Source organism: Labrus bergylta, chromosome 5 (assembly GCF_963930695.1).
Source record: "Labrus bergylta chromosome 5, fLabBer1.1, whole genome shotgun sequence".
Classification (NCBI taxonomy): domain Eukaryota; kingdom Metazoa; phylum Chordata; class Actinopteri; order Labriformes; family Labridae; genus Labrus; species Labrus bergylta.
The window spans coordinates 27754485-27775919 of NC_089199.1; the positions used below are offsets into that span (position 1 = coordinate 27754485).

A 21435-nucleotide genomic window follows, 5' to 3' on the forward strand; every position below is an offset into this window, starting at 1 on the left:
CGCCCCTCTGTTTGCCAGGCAAACATCAAACCAACAGGTGTTGCAGCGATGGTCAAGAGAAGTGGTTCAGATAGAAGTGATTGTACCCGACCTAAAAAGCGTCTGCATGTTTCTAATAAGCTCCACGAGCAGAAACGTGCTCAAACTAGGATCAATATCAGAGATGCTTTTTGAAAAATGGAGAGAGGTTAGAACACAGAAAGGTTTACAGACCGATGCAGAGCTGGATAAACACTGAAGCTTCCGTATACGCAACAAGGCAACTAGTGTGTGCATCGACTCTGCGGATGAGAGGACGGAGCGAGACAGCACTCTCTAATGTTATTGAATTTGGACTGCAACACCAATACCTTTCAAAACCTTTACAGTTCATGTTTTAATATTACAAAAATGTCAGGAATGTCATAATGTGGTCTTGTTTAGTTTTGTGTTTTGTCTATTTCAGAGTTTAGGTTTCCTTGTTTTCATTTCTCCTGTCTATCCTAGTGTTGCTTGTTTCCCTGGTGTGTTCTCTGTGTGTCTCCAGTGTTTCCTGATTTATATTGTAGTAGTCCCCATGTGCTTCTTGTCTTTATTCCTGCCTCTGTGTGTTTCCCTCCAGAGTTGATTGCCCTGATTTCCTTCACCTGTGTGATTAGAGGAATTCAAACAAGGAAACCTAAACTCTGAAATAGACAAAATACAAAACTAAACAAGACCAAATCATGACAAGGAATTGAGATTCTAGTTCATCTTGAATATTAGTGTTTGAGCATAATCCTGTTTTCTAACATGTGTTAGGCCTTTGTCAGTTTTGAATTGGAAAGCTGTATAGTGTTTATCCTTGAGCGTGATGAAGGCCTTATGTCATAAAAAAAAAACACAATAAACCTTTTCTGTGCAGTTGATGTATTTGTTAATCCAAAAAGATGTCTACTCGGGTCTAACTGGCATCAGCACGGCAGCTCTCTCTGTGAGCAGTTCGTGAATAAAAGAGCCTTTCCACCGAGACCTTGATCACGCTCACATTAATAATACTCTCATTTGGGTGGGCTCTCACCTCACTCCTGACAGTCGTTTCCTTGATGGGCGTCAAAACTTAACGATGAAGTGTTGTTTTCCAGGTTCCAAAATTTCAGGCCTGCCAAAGGTTAAGGAAACACGGCACTATAAAACAGAGCCGCTGTGTTTTTTTTGAAAGCGGGCAGTGTTTACGTGCAATTCTCAAGCTGTCGGACGTATACGCTTTTTTTTATTCTGAGGCAAGAACTGTGCTCTGTTTGACAACGTTTCTTAAGTTTTTTTTGTTTCCTGATGATCTTTAGGCCTTTAAGTGGAGCAGCAGTATGTTTTGGAGGCAAAACAAGTTTTCCTGTCTCAACTTTGATCCCAGTTAAAGTCACCTGTCCAGGCAAAGGTGACATGGAAAACCTCCCTGCCTCAAATGCAAATATGCACCATGATAATAACCAGTCATAAAAAATATTATACATCTATTTAAGAGTAATTACATTGATACTTCTTGGGAAGTAAACCAAAATACACAGAAAAAAAGACACAGTGTGTATGTGTGTGTCAGCAGAAGCTAAACGTCTCTCCGCACGTTCGAGTTCTCTGAAACACCAGCAAAAGGAGTTCCTGCTGGCTGACAGAGCAGTTAATCCGCGCAGAGGGAAGCAGCTCCAAACAACTGCAGAGAAACACAAGCTTCGGGTCTGCCACTTTTCATCACCGGCAGCCTACGACTCTTTGTGCACAGATCGCTCCAGGGCTGGTACAACAGTTGCAGATAGCTCAATAGCTTTACCAATCTGTTGGCAGAGGACTCAGCGAGATTGCTAACGACAGGCCTGCACTCGGAAGAAAGGGATGAATAAAAGGCAGAGCGATGAGGGGGAGGAAAAAAAATAAAAATTTCAGCAACTTGTGTCAGTGCGCGGCCACACAAAGGCAAAAGCTTAACCTGACATTCCTGTGTAATTAAGACATCTCTCACATGGCACGTTTCTCTTGACCACTTGGGACTCTCGCACAGGACCGGAGGGTGTTCAAAGCGACCAAGGGCAGCCCATTCACATCTGTGAGCACTAGAGAGTGCAACATGGCCATGAATGCAGTTAGACTGTAACACTCTGCAGGCATTGTTTTTAATACTCTGACGTTTAAATTGTGATCCCACTTGCCCTTTCCTGGGGACCGACTGCAGCGGAGGAACTGACAAAAGAAACAAGGAGGACGGAGGAGAAAGTGTTCAGGGAATTCAAATTAAAAAAGAAAAAAAAATATCAAAAATGTATTATGAAAAAAAAAATGATTTATTTATGTTTTTTTTTTTTAAAGGTTTGCCCTTCTTTTTTTTTTTTTTTACCTTTGGTGAATAGGACAGCTGGAGAGAGTCAGGTAATGTTGGGGACGACCTAACAGCTCGGATATCTGGCGCCCCAATAATTTCTCTAATTTCTTTTTGCCTCTTTCTGATGAAATGATGTGTGTGCACGCACTGCTACATGGAACTACTGATATGAGTGTACAGCTGCTGAATCAATAAGATCACTTGTAATGTATTGTAACTTGTCATGTACCTGGAAACATGTTGCATTAATCTTCAATGGAAAACAAAATCTGCCACTGCAGTGATTTTTTTTCCTTAAGTATTATGATTTGGGCTGGCAAACGAATCAGTTCTTTTAAATCTAAATTAATTGCGAAGTTTCAATCGTTCATCACGAATAATGTAATTGTTTTAATCACATGTTTAAAAGTCTATTATTAAGCATTTAAAAACAAATATTGTTGACCTTCTATTTGACATTTTTGTACTGCCTTAAGTTTAGACGACTTTACTTTCTGGATGAATTCATCCCTGCTTTTATTTTGAAATATCGATTGAGCTACCTTCTGGTAGATTGAAGGTCATGACATTAACCTAAATGAGAAAAAGCAACTCGTTATAAACTAAATGAAAACAGCTCAAAGGAACAGAAAAATTTAAATCATTGATATCATGAGGTGGATATTACTTTGGACTCGTCAGCTCAGCCATCCAGGAGTTTTTTTAAAGTGATAATAATAAATGTGAAATAAAATGAAATGAGATGTAGCAGTGTCCTTCTTTTCCATCCCTGTGACTACATGGAGACACTGAAGAGGCTCATCTACGGTGCGCCTTAAGGGTCAAAATAGCATGAGATAAATCACGATTAAAATAATGACTGCATTCATTTCAGACCATAAATAATCATGATCAACTAGTTAATGCTGACAGTAAAATGTAAATCTACTTATTTCAGGATTTTTTTTAAAATCTAGTTCTTCAATCATTGAGTCAGTCAGCTGCCTTATTTCTAGGAAATTGTTTGGGCAAATTTGTTTGGGCTAAAATGAGTTTCACATGTTATGATAAAAATAAATTCTTAAATGATAAAAGTAGAATAGGAGATTTTTGTTGCACCAAAATTACTTTTGTACTTTTGAGTGTTGTCAAGACTCGTCAGTATCCACAAAATCTTATTCAATACTTGTATAAGCAATTTAAATACACAGAAAGAAATCTTTTTTTTTAAAGAATGTGGAGTTACTTCTATTTTTTTGCGACAGCCTACATCATACATAAACACTTTATGTTTAATCCAAATTATTTCTCCTTAAGTTTTTTCTTCATGCCTTAAACAAAACGTTTGATTCTTCTGAAATCCTTCTCGTATTAAAAAAAATAAATGTCCCGTGGTTTTGTCCCACTCTCATCCCGCCCGGTGTGAGCTCCCTTTCATGTCTGTGTGTGAAAACGTTCCTGAGAGGACAAATTATGTGATTGTTTCATTTTCTGATGCCGGAGCACTTCACGTTCTTGTGTTAACAATTAGCTAACAATAACAACTCACTTTGATGCTAACCAGGGTGGAAGCAAGGTCACGACCTTTAACAGCTGCACGGCTTCACTGCAACCCCCCACCCACCCACCCCCCAGACCTGATTCACTTACAAACACACACACACACACACACACTGATTTAGAATTTACATTTAAAAAATCCACTTAGAGAAATGCAGAATCCCATGAAGAACACTGCACACTTTTTTTTTTTTTTTTTTTCTGTGATATCGATGGTGTCCAGATGTTTTAAGGGCCGGGATTAAAACAACAAGAAACAATCTGCAGCGAGCATGAAGGCCTCACGACTTCCCTTTATCTGTAATTAGTCTTTAAACTAAGAGTTAATTGAGTTATTTTTGTTGGAGATTGTAATTTACAAATGTGCTGTGACTAATTCTCTTATAATCTCCTCGTGGATGTTCACATTTTACTTGTTAGAACTAGTTTTTCTTTTTCGTGTAACTGTGGATACAATCTGGATGTCATTGACTTTTTTTTAAAAATAACTGGAAAGAATCAGAATGTGAATGAAAAGCTTTTTTGAAATGTCAAACCTAGGAAAACAGTCTAAATATTTTCTGCTCTTGAAGCTGACTCCTGCAGGTGTGGCCTGTTTGGACGTCATCGCTCTAAGTTAACTTATAAACATGGATCTGTTACAATATTCAGATATTTTTGGACTCCATCTAGTGGCATGAACTCGCTGTTGCTGAAGAGCTTTAAAGTGATCCAGTTGCTTGTGCAGGCCGAGGACAATCTTCAGTACTGTTCAGGGTGTTGATCAGCTATTGTCTGGTTTATTTTTTGATCAGGCAGTCTTAGATATTAGAGAGCACTATCAGGTCTGATATCACAGCATGCTTTGGCAACCTTTCTGTGCAGTTAATAACCAAACTGACTCAGACAGCACGGGGATTTATGAGCGCTAAACATCACACGTCCCTGCAGACTGATTTTGAACAGACTACTCTAAAGCTAGCCAAAAAGATTATCAGTGACCCATCATCACATTTTCTACATGTAGAGAATTGATCCCTGTGTCTATAAAACTTTTAAGTAGTGTAAAATAAGTCAGGATAGGCTCTGGAGTATCATTTGTCTTTGCGTGGTATTTTAAGAACTGGATGTTATTTATATTCTTATTTATTTTCTGGACATTATTTCACAATCTTCATTGTTTTATGTTTAATGTGTATGACATTGTTAGGGGCCACAATGAAGAAGAAAAAGAATTCTGATATTAAACTCGTGAATGGATTAAAATAAGCTGGTGATGGTTAAAATGATTATTCTGAAAGGTTGTATCAGAAGAGCAGCCGTCCACCTGCGAGAAGACGATGAAAAGAGAATCCTTAAAGCCACAAAAGAGATGATTTCCTCCAAGTCTGTGTGGTTCTTTCTTTGGAAAAGCCCCGTAGTCTTGCAGCATCTTTTCATGGTCCTGATACTTTACGACAATGTGATGCTGATGCAACAAAAGCCTGTGCAGTATCATATTGTCATAAGTAAAGCTCCGACACAACTAATGGGATATTTAAAGACATAAAGCTTACTTATTTGTGAAACTTTTACTAAAGTATGACTTCACAAGATGCTCCACGTTCCTCATGTTCAAACAGACGGCTGCTCATCTTCTGATTTAGCTATAGACTAAAATAATGACTTTATGCTCGTAAATTTGTAACTTTATTCTAGTAAATGTATGACTTTAATCACAAAATCTAAAAACAAAAATCCCTGTAAGTGTGTCCATAATACTCCGTGGTAAATGTGAATGATGTTTGTTGTCTCTTTATCGGCTGCAGCACGGGTGTAGAGCCCAAGACCCACATTTCTCACTTTTTGAGACAACAAAGTTCATCTTTCATCTTGATCTACGAGTGAAAAGTGTTCGTCTAGGCCATAAGCAGTTGGAGGAGTTGTGTCAGTAGCTCCTATATACATTCAGTGTATGACTTATTTCAACTTTGTAACACCTGCTCTGAATGGTGAGAGGGCGTTCTTGAGTCAAAACACTGACCTCTTTAGAGCCATTCAACGTTTATACATTTTTAATGGAGTTGACTTTGGCTTGGTTTTAATTAATGACTTGGCTAAAGCAGCTGCTACAGCTCCAGGAGGCGGAGAGCCCAAAGTGAGTCCAGCAGCTAAAAGCTCGGTTGATTGATGTGTTAAAAAGAAGAAAAAAAAAAAGAGAGCGAGAGAAGAAGAAGAAGAAGCCGAGGTCAGTTTGTGATCAGTGTGGTGCTGGATTCGATGCGACTACAAAGCATGACAATGCGGAGCAGGAAAAAACAAACATGTTTAGTCGTCGTCACCACAGAAGCCTTCACTTTGCAAAGTGGAGGAGGAACACATTACAACGAAGGTTTTCCACAGTAACTGTATTGCAAAAGTAAACAAGGCGGACAATCATATCATTCAATAACAATATGTTTGCTCCTCGGAGTCTGCCATTTTTCCTCTTTATGTCTTAAAAAAGTGAGCCATGATCTCAAACAGAATCGTCTAAATACAGAAAAATATAGTTTCAGGTCAAAAAGGATTGTAAATACTTACTAGTACTGTAAATAACAGTGAGGGAAGACAGCTACAACAGGTATCATTCACTGTCCTGGCACAGTGGATGCATTTAATAAGTCAGACATAGAAAAATAAACCACGACAACGAAAACACACATGTTGTACAAATGGAAAAAAAAAAAACAGAAAAAAAAAAACCTGAAGAATACAGTATGTCCTAACGGCAGAGTTTGATCGGAGCGCATGTCATACTGTATCTGAGAGGCGGACGCATGGTTTACACTTCTGACTCAAACACTGCTGCTATATGGAGCACATGTAGCGCCGTTTGAATATGTCCGGACCAAAAATGAAAAAAATCAGTGTGATGGAGGCGTGGACGCAGTCGCTTATAATGATAATATGAACAATAAGAATCATAATGAACTGTTTTTATCATGATATCATAGACATTGAATGAAGACAGAGTGGAGGTTAAAAACAAAAAAAAGTTTGCTTATGTAGATTCGAGCGTGTAACATGTTCATGATGCCCCCCCCTCCCCCCCCCTCCTCCTCCTCCTCCTCCTCCCCCGTCACATACATCCAAAAACCAAGAGGAAGAAACGTCCCAAAAAAAAACAAAAAAAAAAAAAAACGTAAAAACAAAAATATTCTGCTAAGGGTCATTTCACAAGTTGATGAAATATTCCAAACGAAAAGAACTCTTAAGAATTGTACAAGTATAAAAAAGCTACAAACATTAATAAATTACATCACTGACACATAAACACTTCACAAGGTGCTAGTAAAATAATTCCGAAACCCTTCAGGATACTAGAACTCGAACAAGAGGCTGGTCATAGAAACTTTTAAGTGTCTTTTTTTTGTTTTGTTTTTTCTTTGTTTTTTTCCTTCTTCTTCTTCTTTTATATAATTTACACCCCCAAAGCTTCATCTCTTGCTCAAACAGAATCACAATACAATTAGCTTTGTGTATGTAAGGCCATATGACAATAAAATGTTTTTTTTTTATTTACGTCTTCAGTTGTTCTCCAGGCAACACCTTCCAATCTAACAGGACCGGAAATAATACAAAAATGAATCTCTGCAATTAAAGAAAAAAAAAAAAAAAAAATCAAAAAAGTTCCAAAATGAGGACTATAATGTATAACCATATATATATATATTTAGATTCATTTATTCATAATTAGCAAAACTGGTAAAAATGTAGAATTAAAAGCCTTAAGGGGATGAAAGGATAGAAAAAGTGGTAATTGAAAAGGCTATGTACAAGCTACATTCTACATACTGTACTGAGTGAAGCCACATAAAATGCAGAGAGAGGAGTGGGAAGGTGTCGGGTGCTGCCTGTGAAAGCAAAAGAAGAGAGAAAGTATCCCCATGTAACTGCAGACCTGACATGGATGAGGCTTATCATTAGCTACAGGTTCCTATGATGGTCATGTTTCCAAATACCCACAATCCTGTTCAGCAGGCGTCATCCACTCAGTCCCGTGGGAGCCAAATCTTTCAAACGGCGGGACTCGTCATGACCCTGCTGCTGCTTTGATACGACTTGTGCTTTATAATTTGTGGTGTGAAGTCTCACTTCCTATAGATATATATATATATATATAACAACAGGAATAAATAAATACCAGCGCTGATAGTGCTCTGCAACATAAGTGTTGACGTCATGGAGATAAATGCTTGACTCGACACAAATTCAAAACCGAAGAACGGAGGCGATTTCCTTTTCCTCCGTTTCAACCCGTGCATCCTCAGTGTGGCAATGATAAGCTGCATCCATTACGTAGGACTTAATGTGTAAAATCCCTCCCCCCCCCCCCGCCCCCCAAACCCACGACCCCCTGATCCAAGCGCACATGCAACTGAATACATGCAAGGGATACTTTCGAAAAATCTTGGAATGACTGCAAATGTACTTCTACTTCATGTTTTAGCAACCCCTGATAAACTGACAGCTGTAGTAAAATGAGACATGTTCTCTTAAAAAATATTTATAGTAGGTTCTGTACACTTCAATATCTGAAAGTTATAAAGTATAAGTAGAGGCAAAAACCTATTTGAGTGATGTTCTTCTTAGAAATTGAAAAAATGCATGATTTTCTGTTTCGTTTTCTCCTCTCCTCATTGTTGGCTTTATTCAGTGAACACGGGCTGAGTTTGGGATTGGACCCAGCTCGTGAATTCCCAGTCCCTACAGCAGTCTCTGCTGCGTGCTACAGGAGGAGCTTTCCATTTCGATGGATCTTTAAAATCTTTCCAAGTCTCTGTTTGGCTGTTGCCATGCCTTTCTTTAGCCGCTTAGCTGTGAGGAGAAGAAGGAGAAGACAGGGAGATGAGATATGAGTGTTACAGCTCCTTGTGTTACTTGACAGATTTCACTCTTTTCTTTACTTCAAAACAATCAATATAACAGGTACTACAGCGTGCAAGTCTGCAAGCATCACATTCTTGACCCATTACTGCCACCTATTGGCAACAAGGGGAATCAGATGAAACTCTTGGCAGTGATATGATTACAGCTCCTTCCTGCTCCTGCAGAGAAACAACAGACACAGTCTTCCATACATGCAGCATTAGAGCTTATAGTTCCTCCTTGTTGCCAGGGGAGACGGTCCAAAATTCTGACTGATAGGTTAATTCCATAAAAAAGAACTGATGGAGTTATTTCAGGTCAGTTTATTTTGAAACTGATCACTACGTGTAAATGTGGAAAATCAGGTAATTAAATGAAATCAAGCTGGATGAACATTCATGAGATAAAATCCAGGAGAGCCGACCTGGTCAGTGCAACAAAGTTAGATTCAGTGTGAAAAATCCGCTTCAGAGGTTTTATTTCCAAGAACTCTTTCGTCCCCCTGGCCGTATGATTGGCTGGAGGTTTAGCACACAGTGACTCTTGGATTAAGGCATTTTTTTATTTTTTTCCCTAAAGGAGAAAGCCTCTAGTATGACACTTTAATTTCCATCTTTACAAATAAAAAAATGTGCAACATTGCACCTTAAAGTTTTCACAGACTGCACGACCTGTTTTCAGAGTCTGCTGCTCCTTGCAACATAAATGCTGCTCTGTCACTCTGATCATGACCTGTAATTTGATAAAATCACTTCATAAAAGAAATCCATCTGGATGTACATTCAGTGGATGAATATTAATACTCTTCTTTACATTATTATATATTGGACCAACATGGCATGCAGCTTAGAACAAAGGGTTCCCAGACTTTGCCATGGACCCCCATATAGCATTAGCCACCGACAAGGATCCCCCTCGGGCAAAATGTTTTTGGCAAGTATTTTGGCAGAAATGAAACCTTGAAAACCTGAAATGATCCTTACAGAATCTAAATATGTTTCCTACTTTTTTTGATCATCTCATATGAATCGTGGTTATGATGACTCACCTTTGGCCTCCGCTGACCCCCCTCGGTCTGCCTTGGGCATGCTGCTGCTGTTGGTGCTCGAGGAGTTGTTGCTGTTGTTGGGAGAAGACATGGATGGTCGCCTGTGGCTGAGGAACACGCCCGGCGCCATGGGCTGCGGGCCTCCCGGCGACTTCACCGTGCCAGTGTTGAACTCGTGGTCGATCGGGCTGCTGTCGTGGGAGTCCAGATTGTGATCCGGCGAGCTGCTGTCCTGAGAGATTCTCTGGGGCTCCTCCATTACTATTGCCTTCTTTTTGGTACTTTTCTTCTTCTTCTTGGTTTTCTGCTGCTCCTCCTAGTGACACATGTTGTTTTGTTGAGTGTTTCTTAACAGGACCAGGTGCTCTTTAATGTAAAAAACACACACGATGACGACATACCTGATGGGACAGCTTTGCTGCAGCCGCTGCCAGCCCCGTCTCTATGGACGCCACTCTGGCTCCGTCTCTCGCAGGTCGCTCCTGTCGAGGAACCGAGGGTCCTACCCGGGCTGTGACGACATGGATGGAACGGTTTACAGATCATTCGGCTTTTATTAACTAAACATTACAGACCTTTGAATCCACAATCCACAGTATTCACCTGTCGGGCTGTACGGAGTGTCGTCACTGCTTTTCCGCTTTTTCGATCTGGATTTGAACACAGGATTATCCTCTTCGGACTCCAACGAGGGGTAAACTAGAATCCAGAGATGTCACAGATTACTAACATGTCATGCGTGTAAGGTCTTCACTGAGAGGATGTGGGAAGAAAAACATCCACCATTACAAGGTCATTATTTTCACATATGTTGAGCATGGAATGTGACTTAGGAGCACTTAATTCTGCTCCCTGGAAATTTCCAGTGACAGCATGCAGGACAGCTGTGAGACGGCTGTGGACTTCCCCTGTCTCTCTCTGTGTGTCTGACTTAACAAACCAATCCAATCCAGACCTTTTGATAACTGATAATTAGCTGATCAAGGTTAAAAAAATCCTGTTTACAGAAGAACAAAAGAGTCCCATTATGGAATAAAAGCTTCATGCAGGCTGTAAGATTTCAGTGCATGAACGTTCGTGCGACGAACAACTAAGTAGACACCAATTGGAAGTTCAAAAAAGCACGTAAAATAACTCGTGTTAATGGCTTATTAACAAGCTGGGAGGGTCCGCACAGATGTGTTTGGACGGGCTTCACAAAGAAAAGAAAAAAGAATTACAAATTGGAGCAGCACGAAAAGGAATGGAATCACTGCACGGAAAATAAACCTAAACCATCATCATCTCCTCCTGATGAAAAGTTCCAGGCCAAACTTTCAGAATTAAAGACCCGCATGTTGCTCCATCAGCGGGTCGATGTGTTTTTAACAGCAACCTGTTTGCAGATAATTATTTTCTCATTCAATTTGCTCAGAAAATCACCCTGCGATCGTGTCCTGACCTCGGGCCAGCTCCGATCACCTACCGCCTTTTTAAAAAACAAGTAATTTAAGAGGGAGGAGTCAGCTTCCACTGCTTACCATAATCAGAGTCCTTGAAGCATGCGTCCATGTGATCGTGCTCGTCATCGTAGTCCAGACTCTCGATGCTGCTGCTCTTTCTGGGTTTCTTCGGGAGCCGTTTGGTGGGCCGCTTGCCGTTGCTGCCGCCGCCGCCTCCTCCTCCGCCCGACTTCTTGCCGCCTTGCGCGCCGTGCGAGTTGCTCTTCGACTGGCTATTGCTTTTGGACTGGCTGTTGCTCCACGGCTGCTGCAAGCTGTCTGAAGACGACAGGTTGGCCATGGACAGCATGCCCTGAATGGCCTCCTGTGTGCTGGGAGATGCAGGTGGCTGACTGTAAGTACGTCAATAAAGAATACACAACAATACAGCCATTACACAGCAGTCGACACGCCGGCAGAGGAGAAGAGTGAGAGAAATCAAAGAGCTGCTGGGGGCTACGAGTCATCGTTATCTGAAATGATAACAGCTGCAGAATGTTTAACTGAATCTGGGCGAGCGAAGAAGTGTCGAACCTAACAAACGTCCACCTCGTTCCAGCTGGGCTTCAGAATGAGCAAATTGACCATCAAACGCGAGGTCCCTTCGTTCCCCTCACACCAACACAACTTCCTCTTCAAAAGCGCCAAAACAATTTGAGAAAATTAACATATTTCTGCCAAAGTCTTCCTCGGTTCTTTCATTGCTCATTTGTAGCTTTCAGTGCGGTGGAAGTAGACCATCAAGAGCCGAACAAAACAGCAAACAGCGACTAGGCGAAAGGGAAGAGCCTGGAGCCGAAACACGCTTTGATCGATGAAGGCAGGATGAAACAAACATTGACTTTACACAAACTGCTGACAGATTCTGACTAAACTGTTGCTTCAGTTGTTGCCTAATTTTTCAGCTCCGAGCAAAGTTATCGAATTAATCTTTTTTCATCCAATTACGTTCTCGTTGAGCGGGCCGTTTGTTTGTCAGTGAGCTGCCCCATTAAGGAGCAAACGTCTTCAAAGCCATGTACCGTGAAGACAAGAGGTCCAGCGGGAGCCATTTAGGGAGTAACGCTGGGCCTGTACTGTACTGTGTTTATATGTAAGAGTTCAATTGGCGTTGAGGGGAAATGGAGTGAAGAAGTAAAGGGGGGAGGGGGAGAGGGGGGGGGGAAGTCAGGGAGGTCAAGTCTACCTGTTGGCGCTGTAGTCGATCCCACCCACTTGCTTGCTCGCCTGCAGCAGGTCGAGAATCCCAGCGGCGCTGCCGCCCTTTTTCTTCACCTTGGAGTTGCGACCTTTGACCTCCGGCTTGGCCTCTGTGTCTATGTGCAGAGTCTCTTCGTCCGAGGACTCGACACTCTTTGATGGTAGAAAAGAGACGATTAGGACTGTGGGACAAAGCTAAGAGCCATCCATCATCTTTACAGCTTTTACAGATCAGGGTCACACGGGGGCTGGAGCCGATCCCAGCTGTCATAGGGCGAGAGGCGGGGGTTCACCCTGGACCAGTCGCCAGTAAATCACAGGACTGACATATAGAGACAGACAACCAGACACACTCACATTCACACCTACAATGTAGAGTCACCAGTTAACCTAACGTGCATGTTTTTGGAGTGTGGGAGGAAGTCGGAGTAACCAGGAAGCTCCTCGCTGTGAGGTGACAACGCTAACCACTGCACCACCATGCAGCCCAAAAGTTCAGATACCTGCAGTCTATTTGTTCTGAGAGTGATTTCTCTGTTTGAGCGATTCCCTTCTCTGCGTTGTTAAGTATTTATTTCTAATGACCGTGTTCCTGCTTTTTAATTTGATGTCATCAGTGAACCCGAGACTTCTTTAATCTGTAAGATCTTTAAAAACAGGTTTATTTACTCCTGCCTTCCCATCAGTTCAATCATTTTTCAATCTAATTTTCATTTAATTTCAAAGTGAACTGTTATATATATGCTGTGTAATGATTTTACAGTCTAACTTAATCATTTTAATATGATCACTATTTAGATATATTTTTGCCAGACGTCTTTCCTTCTTTTGGAGATTTTAATGTCTTGATTTAGTTTAATGTCAGATCTCTTTTAATGCTCTTAATGTTCCTAATGCTCTGTTTTGAACTCTGTAAAGTATGAATGCTGCTTCATAAATAAACCTGCCCTGCGTGGTCTTACATTAACTGAGCCTAAGAAAGAGGGGGGGCAACTGTAGACCCCTTTAGACCTCCATTAAACATGTAGGAATGTAGTTTCAGACACGTAGACAAAACATGTTGAAATACAGACGAGCCTTCAGACATTCCCAAACTAACGTGCGTTCACTAAAGTCACCAAAACACAAGAGACACAAAATGAATGTGGGACACGGTGAGTGTGGAGAATCTGGGTCAGTGGGACAAAAAGCCCATTTCAGTGACCCAGCCTCGGATCTGAGAAACTATAAAACATGAACGACATTGTTCCAACTTGTGACCTCTAACGTCTGGAGTATAACAGTTTCTTCCTCTGCCTTTCTTCATGCTCATCAGTGTGTGGCCGTCCACACTTACAGTGATTTCAACAACACCAATGTTACATTTTTAAACGATGCTGTGATCGGTGAGCTGGTGAGGAGACTAGCAGAGGGAACTGAGGGATCTTAATCGTCTCTTAAATGAAGTCCTCCACAGTTATCAATCAGGAAACTGTTTCTCACATTAACAGATATTAAACATTAAGTAACATGTCACACATACCTTGGTCGTCATGGGTTGGAACTTTGGTTTCTTGGCTGGTTGAATTGGCTCTCTGATGTCAGACAAAACTAAAAGAAACAAAAAATCAGTCAGTATTAATAATTCCCCCCCCCCCCAAAAAAAACACATAGAGGCTTATATGCACATTTAAAATGAATACAAAAAATACAAATAAATACACTTAATGCGAGAACTGAGCTGAAGATGTAGTCCACAGTCAGGTAAAAGTCACATGGTGGTGATGATGTTAAACAGTCTGACTGTTGTGAACAGCTAAAACAGCTAAATCACAATTTTTCTAATCTGAAGAGACTTTTATTTTGAAAAGGTGTCATTGTGCAGAATCTTTTGAATGAATGCTAAACATCATTCAGGGGATTATAGTGCCTGTAACAAAAACAAAAAGAATCAGTTTGGCTGTAGATACTTCAAGAGTGATCGTGATTCAAAAGTCAGGATTGAAAGTCGTCAACAACTCGTTCGCCTGGAGCGAGCTCGTGTTGTTAGAATTGTTCTTTTAAATACTTATCTGACTCACTTTTTATGATTCTTTTTTTTTTTTTTGACTTTCTGACAACAACAAATGAGCTCAAGGAGAAATGTTTATATATAATGAATCCCCGTGGCTCAAAGAAAGGAAGGAAGCTTATGTAGCTAACTACGTATGTAGAGCGATGATGTCACAGTTCTTATTCAGGATCACAAAGCTGTGATGGCTCCATTTGGGTTTAAAAAAAAAACAGAAAACTGAAGTGTGCACATCGAGGCAAAATGCAAACAGGTGCAGGACAAGAAATGTACAAACTGCAGAAGAAGAGAAAGGTCAGCGCGCTGCTCGGCTCCAAATGGGACAATTTCATTTACGTAAACGGGGCAGCGTTTCGATCTATCTTCCTCTGGTCTTAATGGGATTTTTTAAACTACAAAAAACAGTAAACCCAAGAGGAGGGAAAAGTTGCTCCAAGGGTCTGAAATTGATTTTTTTCAAAAAATACAAAAAAAACATAATTATCTGGCCAAACATGAAATGCCAATTTTTAACTCTTTTTTTTTAACCCAATGCTGCATTCATCCATCCATTCAATCCATTATCTACACCGGTGCTCGCGGGTGGGGCTGGAGCCGATCCCAGCTGTCATCGGGCGAGAGGCGGGGTCGTTGTGTTCACCAGCCAATCACAGGGCTGACATATAGAGACAGACAACCAGACACACTCACATTCACACCTACAATTCAGAGTCACCAGTTAACCTAACGAGCATGTCTTTGGACTGCGGGAGGAAGCCGGAGTACCCAGCATGCACGGGGAGACTCCACACAGAGAGGCTCCCGTCCGTCGGGGACTCGAACCAGGAACCTCCTCGCTGTGAGGCAACAGCGCTAACCACTGCTGCATTCCATGTAAGACATTTTTGAGTAAGCACACAGTGAGACTCTGCAAACACTCTTCTGACACTCACAGGACTGATCTCTCTTGACCGTGTTCTTTTTCCGCCTGATGGGGAACTCGTCGATCTTCAGCTCCCCCTCGTCCGAGACGTACTCATACTCGTCCCTCACTGGCTTGCTTTTGTCCTCTTTCAGGTTTTGTAATGATCCAAAAACACTCGAGTTGGTCTGTGGTTTCAGCGCCTTGGAGCTGAAAAGGAAAACCACAGGAGAGTATAAGGGAGTGATGTGTGAGGCTCAGCCAGGGCACTCACAGCGAGGAGTCCTTGAATTATCGCTAATGGAAACGCCGCTGATAGCCACATAGCTGTATAATAATCAGAAGAAAAAAAACACCACATGAAAAAAGGGCTAACGCGCTCTCCTCTCCAAAGACTGTTCATGAAACGTTTAGGCTGCAATCAGACATTCCATACATACCCCAGCATTTTCTTGTGAGACATCGTGAAGCTGAATCTGTCCTTATTGCCCGACAGCGGCGTTCTATCAAACTTGCATTCTTCCTCCATTTTCAGCAGAGAGTCGGGTTTACTGTTCTGTGAGGTGGAGAAAAAAAAAAAGGAGATGAGACACAAAAGAAGCTGACACAACATTAACTGAGAGACACAGCGGGACATGCACTTCTTTAAAAAGATTTATTTTTGGGGCTTTTTATGTCTCTATTGTAGAGACAGGACAGTGGATGAGTGGGGGGAAAACATGCGGGAATGTAGCCACATGCCGGACCTGAACCCGGGCCGCTCCTGTTGAGGACCCCCCCAACCCCCTGCACATAGGGCGTACAGACCTATCACCAGGCCACCAGCGCCCAGAACAAGCATTTAAAAAAAAAAGGACTAAAAGCTGAATTTATTAATAAGGGCACAAGAGGAAGAACATCTGTTTCTGCTGACCCGCTCAGCTCTATGAAGTATTTCTGTCTCTTCACACACTTGTTTTTGTTAAACAAGCCCTAATTAAAATATATAATTATTAGGGCTGGGAAACGATTATTTTTTTTTTATAATTGTTTAATTTCTATAGTTAATCATTACATTAAACCACATGTTTGAATTTACATTTTTTACTGTTAAAAATAGAAATTGTTAGGCTTTTATTTTGAAATAAGGTAAGGACCTTCTAGTAGATCAAAAGGTTACGACGGGTAAAATTAACCACTCTTAACAAATCAAAAAGTAAATGAAAACAGCTCAAAGGAACAACGGTACAAGATGTGAAATGTTTGATGTCATGAGGTGGATATTACTTTGGACTCTTCAGCTGAGCTGTCTAAAGTTAAATGAGACAATCAAAGACGCAGCAGTGTCCTTCTTTTCCATCACTGTGACTACAGGGAGACACTAACGGAGACTTATCTACGGTGAGCCTAAAGGGACAAAATAGCATGGGATTGACTGCGCAAAAAAACCCCAAAAACTTTAATTTCAGACATAAATTAATCGCTGACAGCCTGAATAATACTGCAGTAAAATATATATGTAAAAGAAATAAAGGAAGACATGGTCCAGCTGTAATGCTCGGGTTACTGACCTGTCCATCATACACACTCTGGTTTATTTATACTCATCAAAGCCTGGTGAATTTAACACTTCAGTGTGTAGTTAGTGATGAATGTTTTTCAGATTTATATATTCTGACACTATGTCGCCCTAATACTTTTTCAGGATGTGATCATAAGTAATTTAATTTCCTCCTACTAATGGCTGTTTCAAGCGTCTAAGTCTAGTAAAAAGTTATTTAATCAAGAACACAAAAATACAGAGAAAATGTATAAAACGATCCTAGTGTTGCTCTCCACAGATCTTTTCATTTCTAACTTCTTTTCTGACCCAATTTTCAGACAAAACCAAAATCTGCTCGGAGGAATGCAAACCAGCTGCCATGAGAATCACCACGGAGCAGACAGTGTAAATTAAGTGAAATCCAAGAATATATGTTTTCCAAATATTCACTCTTCAACTCCTAAATGAAAGGCATGTGATGCTGGAGTGTAACCCGACACTGATGATTCACATCGTCTTATTTTTTAATTTTTCAGTGCATTGACGGTGACATATGGAGCCACACTGTCCTGCACGCTGCACAGACTGAGCTGAGTGAACTTTTCTATGATTCAGCAGAATATCTAAAGAGATGATGGCGTGGTCTCCCAGTGACCTTTGTAAACATCTCACAGGGTCTCTGCTGTTCCTGATGCAAAGGAGCAGCGGGGCGGAGCTCCTCAGGGTCACTGCAAACATGCCTCAACAGAAACCGAAGCCCGTTAATGTCTCACCACCTCCTCCCTCATAAAAGCCCCCCCCCCCTGCTGGTCAGCATTAATTATACAGCAGAGTTTGAGGGCCATGTGTAAGTACTTAGATGGAACACAGTGGACATGGCGTTATTCCATTAAGTAAACAGCGGGCTGGGCGGATGTTTCTGAAGCGGCTCTAAACAACTACAGACAGAAATGTGTGACTTAGGCCACATCCTCTTTTTTTTTTGGCTGATTTCTTTGAAGTGTCCAAACCACTTAAGTTGCCCGGCTTTTAACCTTCACCCCTGCTGCGTCACAACTCCATCTTTCCAAGCTTTCCACTTTATTTATCCCTTAAATGTTTTTTTGTTTTTTTGTCGTTCTTTCTTTTTCTTTTTTTCTTTTTTATCTCAGCCTTTATTTCCATCCCTGACATATTTTTTTTCGTCCGATGAAATGAGCTTACCTTATATTTCCACTTTGCTTCTGTCTTGTTTTTATTCTGCTCTCTGATTTCAAACTTGTCCACATTGTTCTGCTTGGATATTTCCTTCTCTGACATACTCAGGACATTTTTAACAGCCTGGAAATGGACAGAATTCAATGAAGGGCACAATTTATATCTCAAAAGATTCTTCAGAAAGTACTGGCTGCATTGTCTGTTCTGCATGCTGTCACATCTGAATAAAGCGTTCTGCTCATGGCTAATCAAGATTGCGTGCATAAAGTTAACACTAAGACTATAAATAGTTATGTAAAAAGATAAGAACGCTTGTTAGTTCATGCTACGTCCACGCGTCGTTTCTCACCTTTGTCTTTTTCGGCTGGTCCATCTTACTCAAGATGTCTTTTGCGTGGGACTCGAGAGCTGCAAAGCTGGAGGGTTTAGGAGGCGGCGACGACTCCTTGGCTTTCTTGGCTTTCTTCTTTCCTCCTTCCTTCACCTTAGGTACCTTTGGAGGTTTGGGGGCTTTGGGCATCTTTGGGGGTTTGGGAGGTTTGGGGGGTTTCGGGGGTTTGGAAGCTTTCTTCCGGGCTTTCTCTCTGCTTGGCGAGGGGACGTGGGCCGGGGAGACGGGCTCTTCGGGCTCCGAGTGGGTTGACGGGGGCTCCTCCACTGGCACCTTGATGCTGGGCTCACTCTTAATGGCTTTTGTTGCATTCTAGAAAAAAAAAGCAGAGAACTTTAAAGTGAGCAATAACGACAAAGCCACAATGAACTCTGGCAGTGTGAGGGTTAAAGACTTATTAATAAATCATAGTTATTTGGCGACGCTGCTTTCAGCTGTTACGCTCCGAGACTGTGGAACGACCTTCCTGAGCGTCTGAGAGGAGCCAAGAATATCGAGATTTTTAAACGCAGTCTTAAAACTCATTTATTCAGTCTGGCTTTATATCAAATCTTAACATTACTGTATTGTCTTTTTTATCCTACTACAATTTTAAATATTTTCCTCTTATGTATTTATTTTAATATCTTGTTGCTTTGATATGTGTCATGTTTTATTTTATTTTATTTTTATACATATTTTTTTATTCTTATTGGTGTGCATTACTCTCTCAATGATTTTATAAACTACTGTTTGTTAATAACTTTTCTGCACTCTTGTTAAGCACTTTGAACTGCAATTTAATTTGTCTGAAAGGTGCTGTACAAATAAAGTTTGATTGATTGATTGATTGATTGATTCATATTATGTCCAGTAGAACTTGAGCTTTGCACAAGGAATGGATTACAGCTGCTGAACGTCCATTGCACCTTCTATCAGCTCTGTCTTACGGTCAGTTCACAAAGCATATTGCACGAATGATATTCAATCACAAACATTGAGAGTAAGTAGAACACAAGCAAAGATCTAGAGAGGAGGAAACAACATCAGTGAGTTTAAAAGAACAGCTTTAATTCCGACTGGACACACAGGTGCTGACAGGATGTGACCAGAGGCAATGCAGGTTAATATATCTATATCATACATTTCAGTTAATTGAGAAGTCCAGACTCAAAAGTTATGATGTCAGTTTGAATGTTTATGACCGCTTTCTGTCAGGGAGGAGACAGACACATAAAACAAACACTCATCAGTGTCCTCAAGAGCGTCCCAGAGACGCTGCATGCTGAGCTGTTGGTGGAGCCACAGGCGGCCCCTGAAGGATTTACCCCTTCATTATAGTATTTATTGCAATTTTAATGCCATATTATTAAATTTAATTTATAGACCATTTATTTCTTAGTTGTCAAAAGGTGGAACTGTTGTCATGATCACTGGAAAGTTTGTGTGTCACATCCCTTTATAAATACTGCGGCGCAGTTACCACCAACTCTCAGCAGACGGCAATTTTGTGTTGCAATAAGTTCTTTTTTTTTTTTTTTTAATTAGAAATATTTGCAAAAGAAGGAGACAGTTTTGCCCCAACGTCAAACATAATGGCACATTTAGAAATGCACAAACAGCAGCGTTGCACAGTGACACTGGTTTTGCTCTGCAGCTCTTTTAGGACGCTCTCTGCGCACAGCCCTCGTGAACTTTGCACAAAAGATATTGAATTATTTTCTAAATCTCAGAGTGGATTATCTTGCTGCATTTTTTGTCCCTTTATTTTTTCCAACAGCAATTCATATTGTTGGGTTTTTTTATGCTGAAGGTTGGCCAGTTTTTTTTTTTTTTCTTTAAACTGTTGCAGCAAAGCAAACGAGGCTCCTCAGGGCCTCCAGGTCGTATTCTCCTTTAATGGAATCAAAAAAAAAGAGAACATAACCATGTGAAGGCTTAAGCTGCAAACACAGAAGCTTAACATAATGTTTGTCCCGTTGGTTTCATGTAGAGACAAGGCAACGGAGTCATTACAATGAACTTACATAACCTCTTCAGATTATGTAATATTTCTAAAGCTGACATTTCAATGAGAAGCCAACATTAAACATGTCCATCCTCTGATAACTATGAATATCTCTGCAGCCTTTATTATGTTAACTTGGACAAAAACTAAAAGCAGAACAGTTAGGTCAGGTCTCACTGAAGCATTAGTGTTCGTCATGTGGGGCTCACAGGTCAAGTTCATTTGGAGTCTACATTATTTGGGACTTTTTTTTATGCCTTTATTAGAGAGACAGGAAAGTGGATAATATCTGAAATCTGGAGAGAGAGAGAGAGAGAGAGAGAGAGAGACAGAGAGCGAGAGAGAGAGAGAGAGGAGAGGGGAATGACATGCGGCAAAGGAGCCATAGGTGGGAATCGAGCCCGGGCCACCCACCACCAGGACTGTAGGGTGGGCGCGCCAACTAACCACTCGGCCACCAGCCGAAAGTAAAAATTGAAGCCATCAATTCTACCAAAGTAAAAAAAACAAATACCTCTGACAGTCTGATCTCTTTGGCAAGATCCTTAATCAGCTGTGATGGTTTCATGTTCTCTGGAAGCTCATCTTCATGTTCCAATAGGGCCTGTTACAAAAATACAAACACACACACACACACACACACACACACACACACACACACACACACACACACACAAAAATAATAATTACAAAGTGTTTCACAATATCTTAGAGTGTTTCACACATGCAGAAAACTCCTGAAAACAATCCTGATATTTCCAGGAGGAGCTGTATGTGTGAACGCAAGCAGACACATTTTTCACTCTGACTTCCCCTGGAGTTTCAGGACACCCCGACCCCCGACCCCCGACCCCCGACCCCCTCATGTCTGACAGGTATAGTCTCCCGCTGTGAGGAGCATAATGTGAACAGCCAGGT

General features: G+C 41.0%; 1 protein-coding gene across 3 annotated transcripts in view; it reads right to left on the minus strand.

Moving 5' to 3' along the window:
• Positions 1-6137: 6137 nt before the first annotated feature.
• phf2 (PHD finger protein 2) overlaps positions 6138-21435 on the minus strand; it is a 38164-nt gene continuing 22866 nt past the window's right edge. Inside the window, exons 11-22 of one of the 3 annotated variants that reach the window (XM_020647356.3) lie at positions 21032-21121; positions 18489-18842; positions 18146-18262; positions 15861-15976; positions 15452-15630; positions 13992-14059; positions 12456-12622; positions 11309-11622; positions 10392-10487; positions 10190-10299; positions 9789-10104; positions 6138-8689 (exon numbers count right to left, since the gene is read on the minus strand). In XM_020647356.3, coding sequence (XP_020503012.2) covers positions 8601-8689; positions 9789-10104; positions 10190-10299; positions 10392-10487; positions 11309-11622; positions 12456-12622; positions 13992-14059; positions 15452-15630; positions 15861-15976; positions 18146-18262; positions 18489-18842; positions 21032-21121 — 2016 coding nt within the window. In that variant the 3' untranslated portion in view covers positions 6138-8600. The remainder of the gene's footprint in view (positions 8690-9788; positions 10105-10189; positions 10300-10391; positions 10488-11308; positions 11623-12455; positions 12623-13991; positions 14060-15451; positions 15631-15860; positions 15977-18145; positions 18263-18488; positions 18843-21031; positions 21122-21435) is intronic. The other 2 variants (XM_065955345.1, XM_065955346.1) reach the window with 2 other exon arrangements.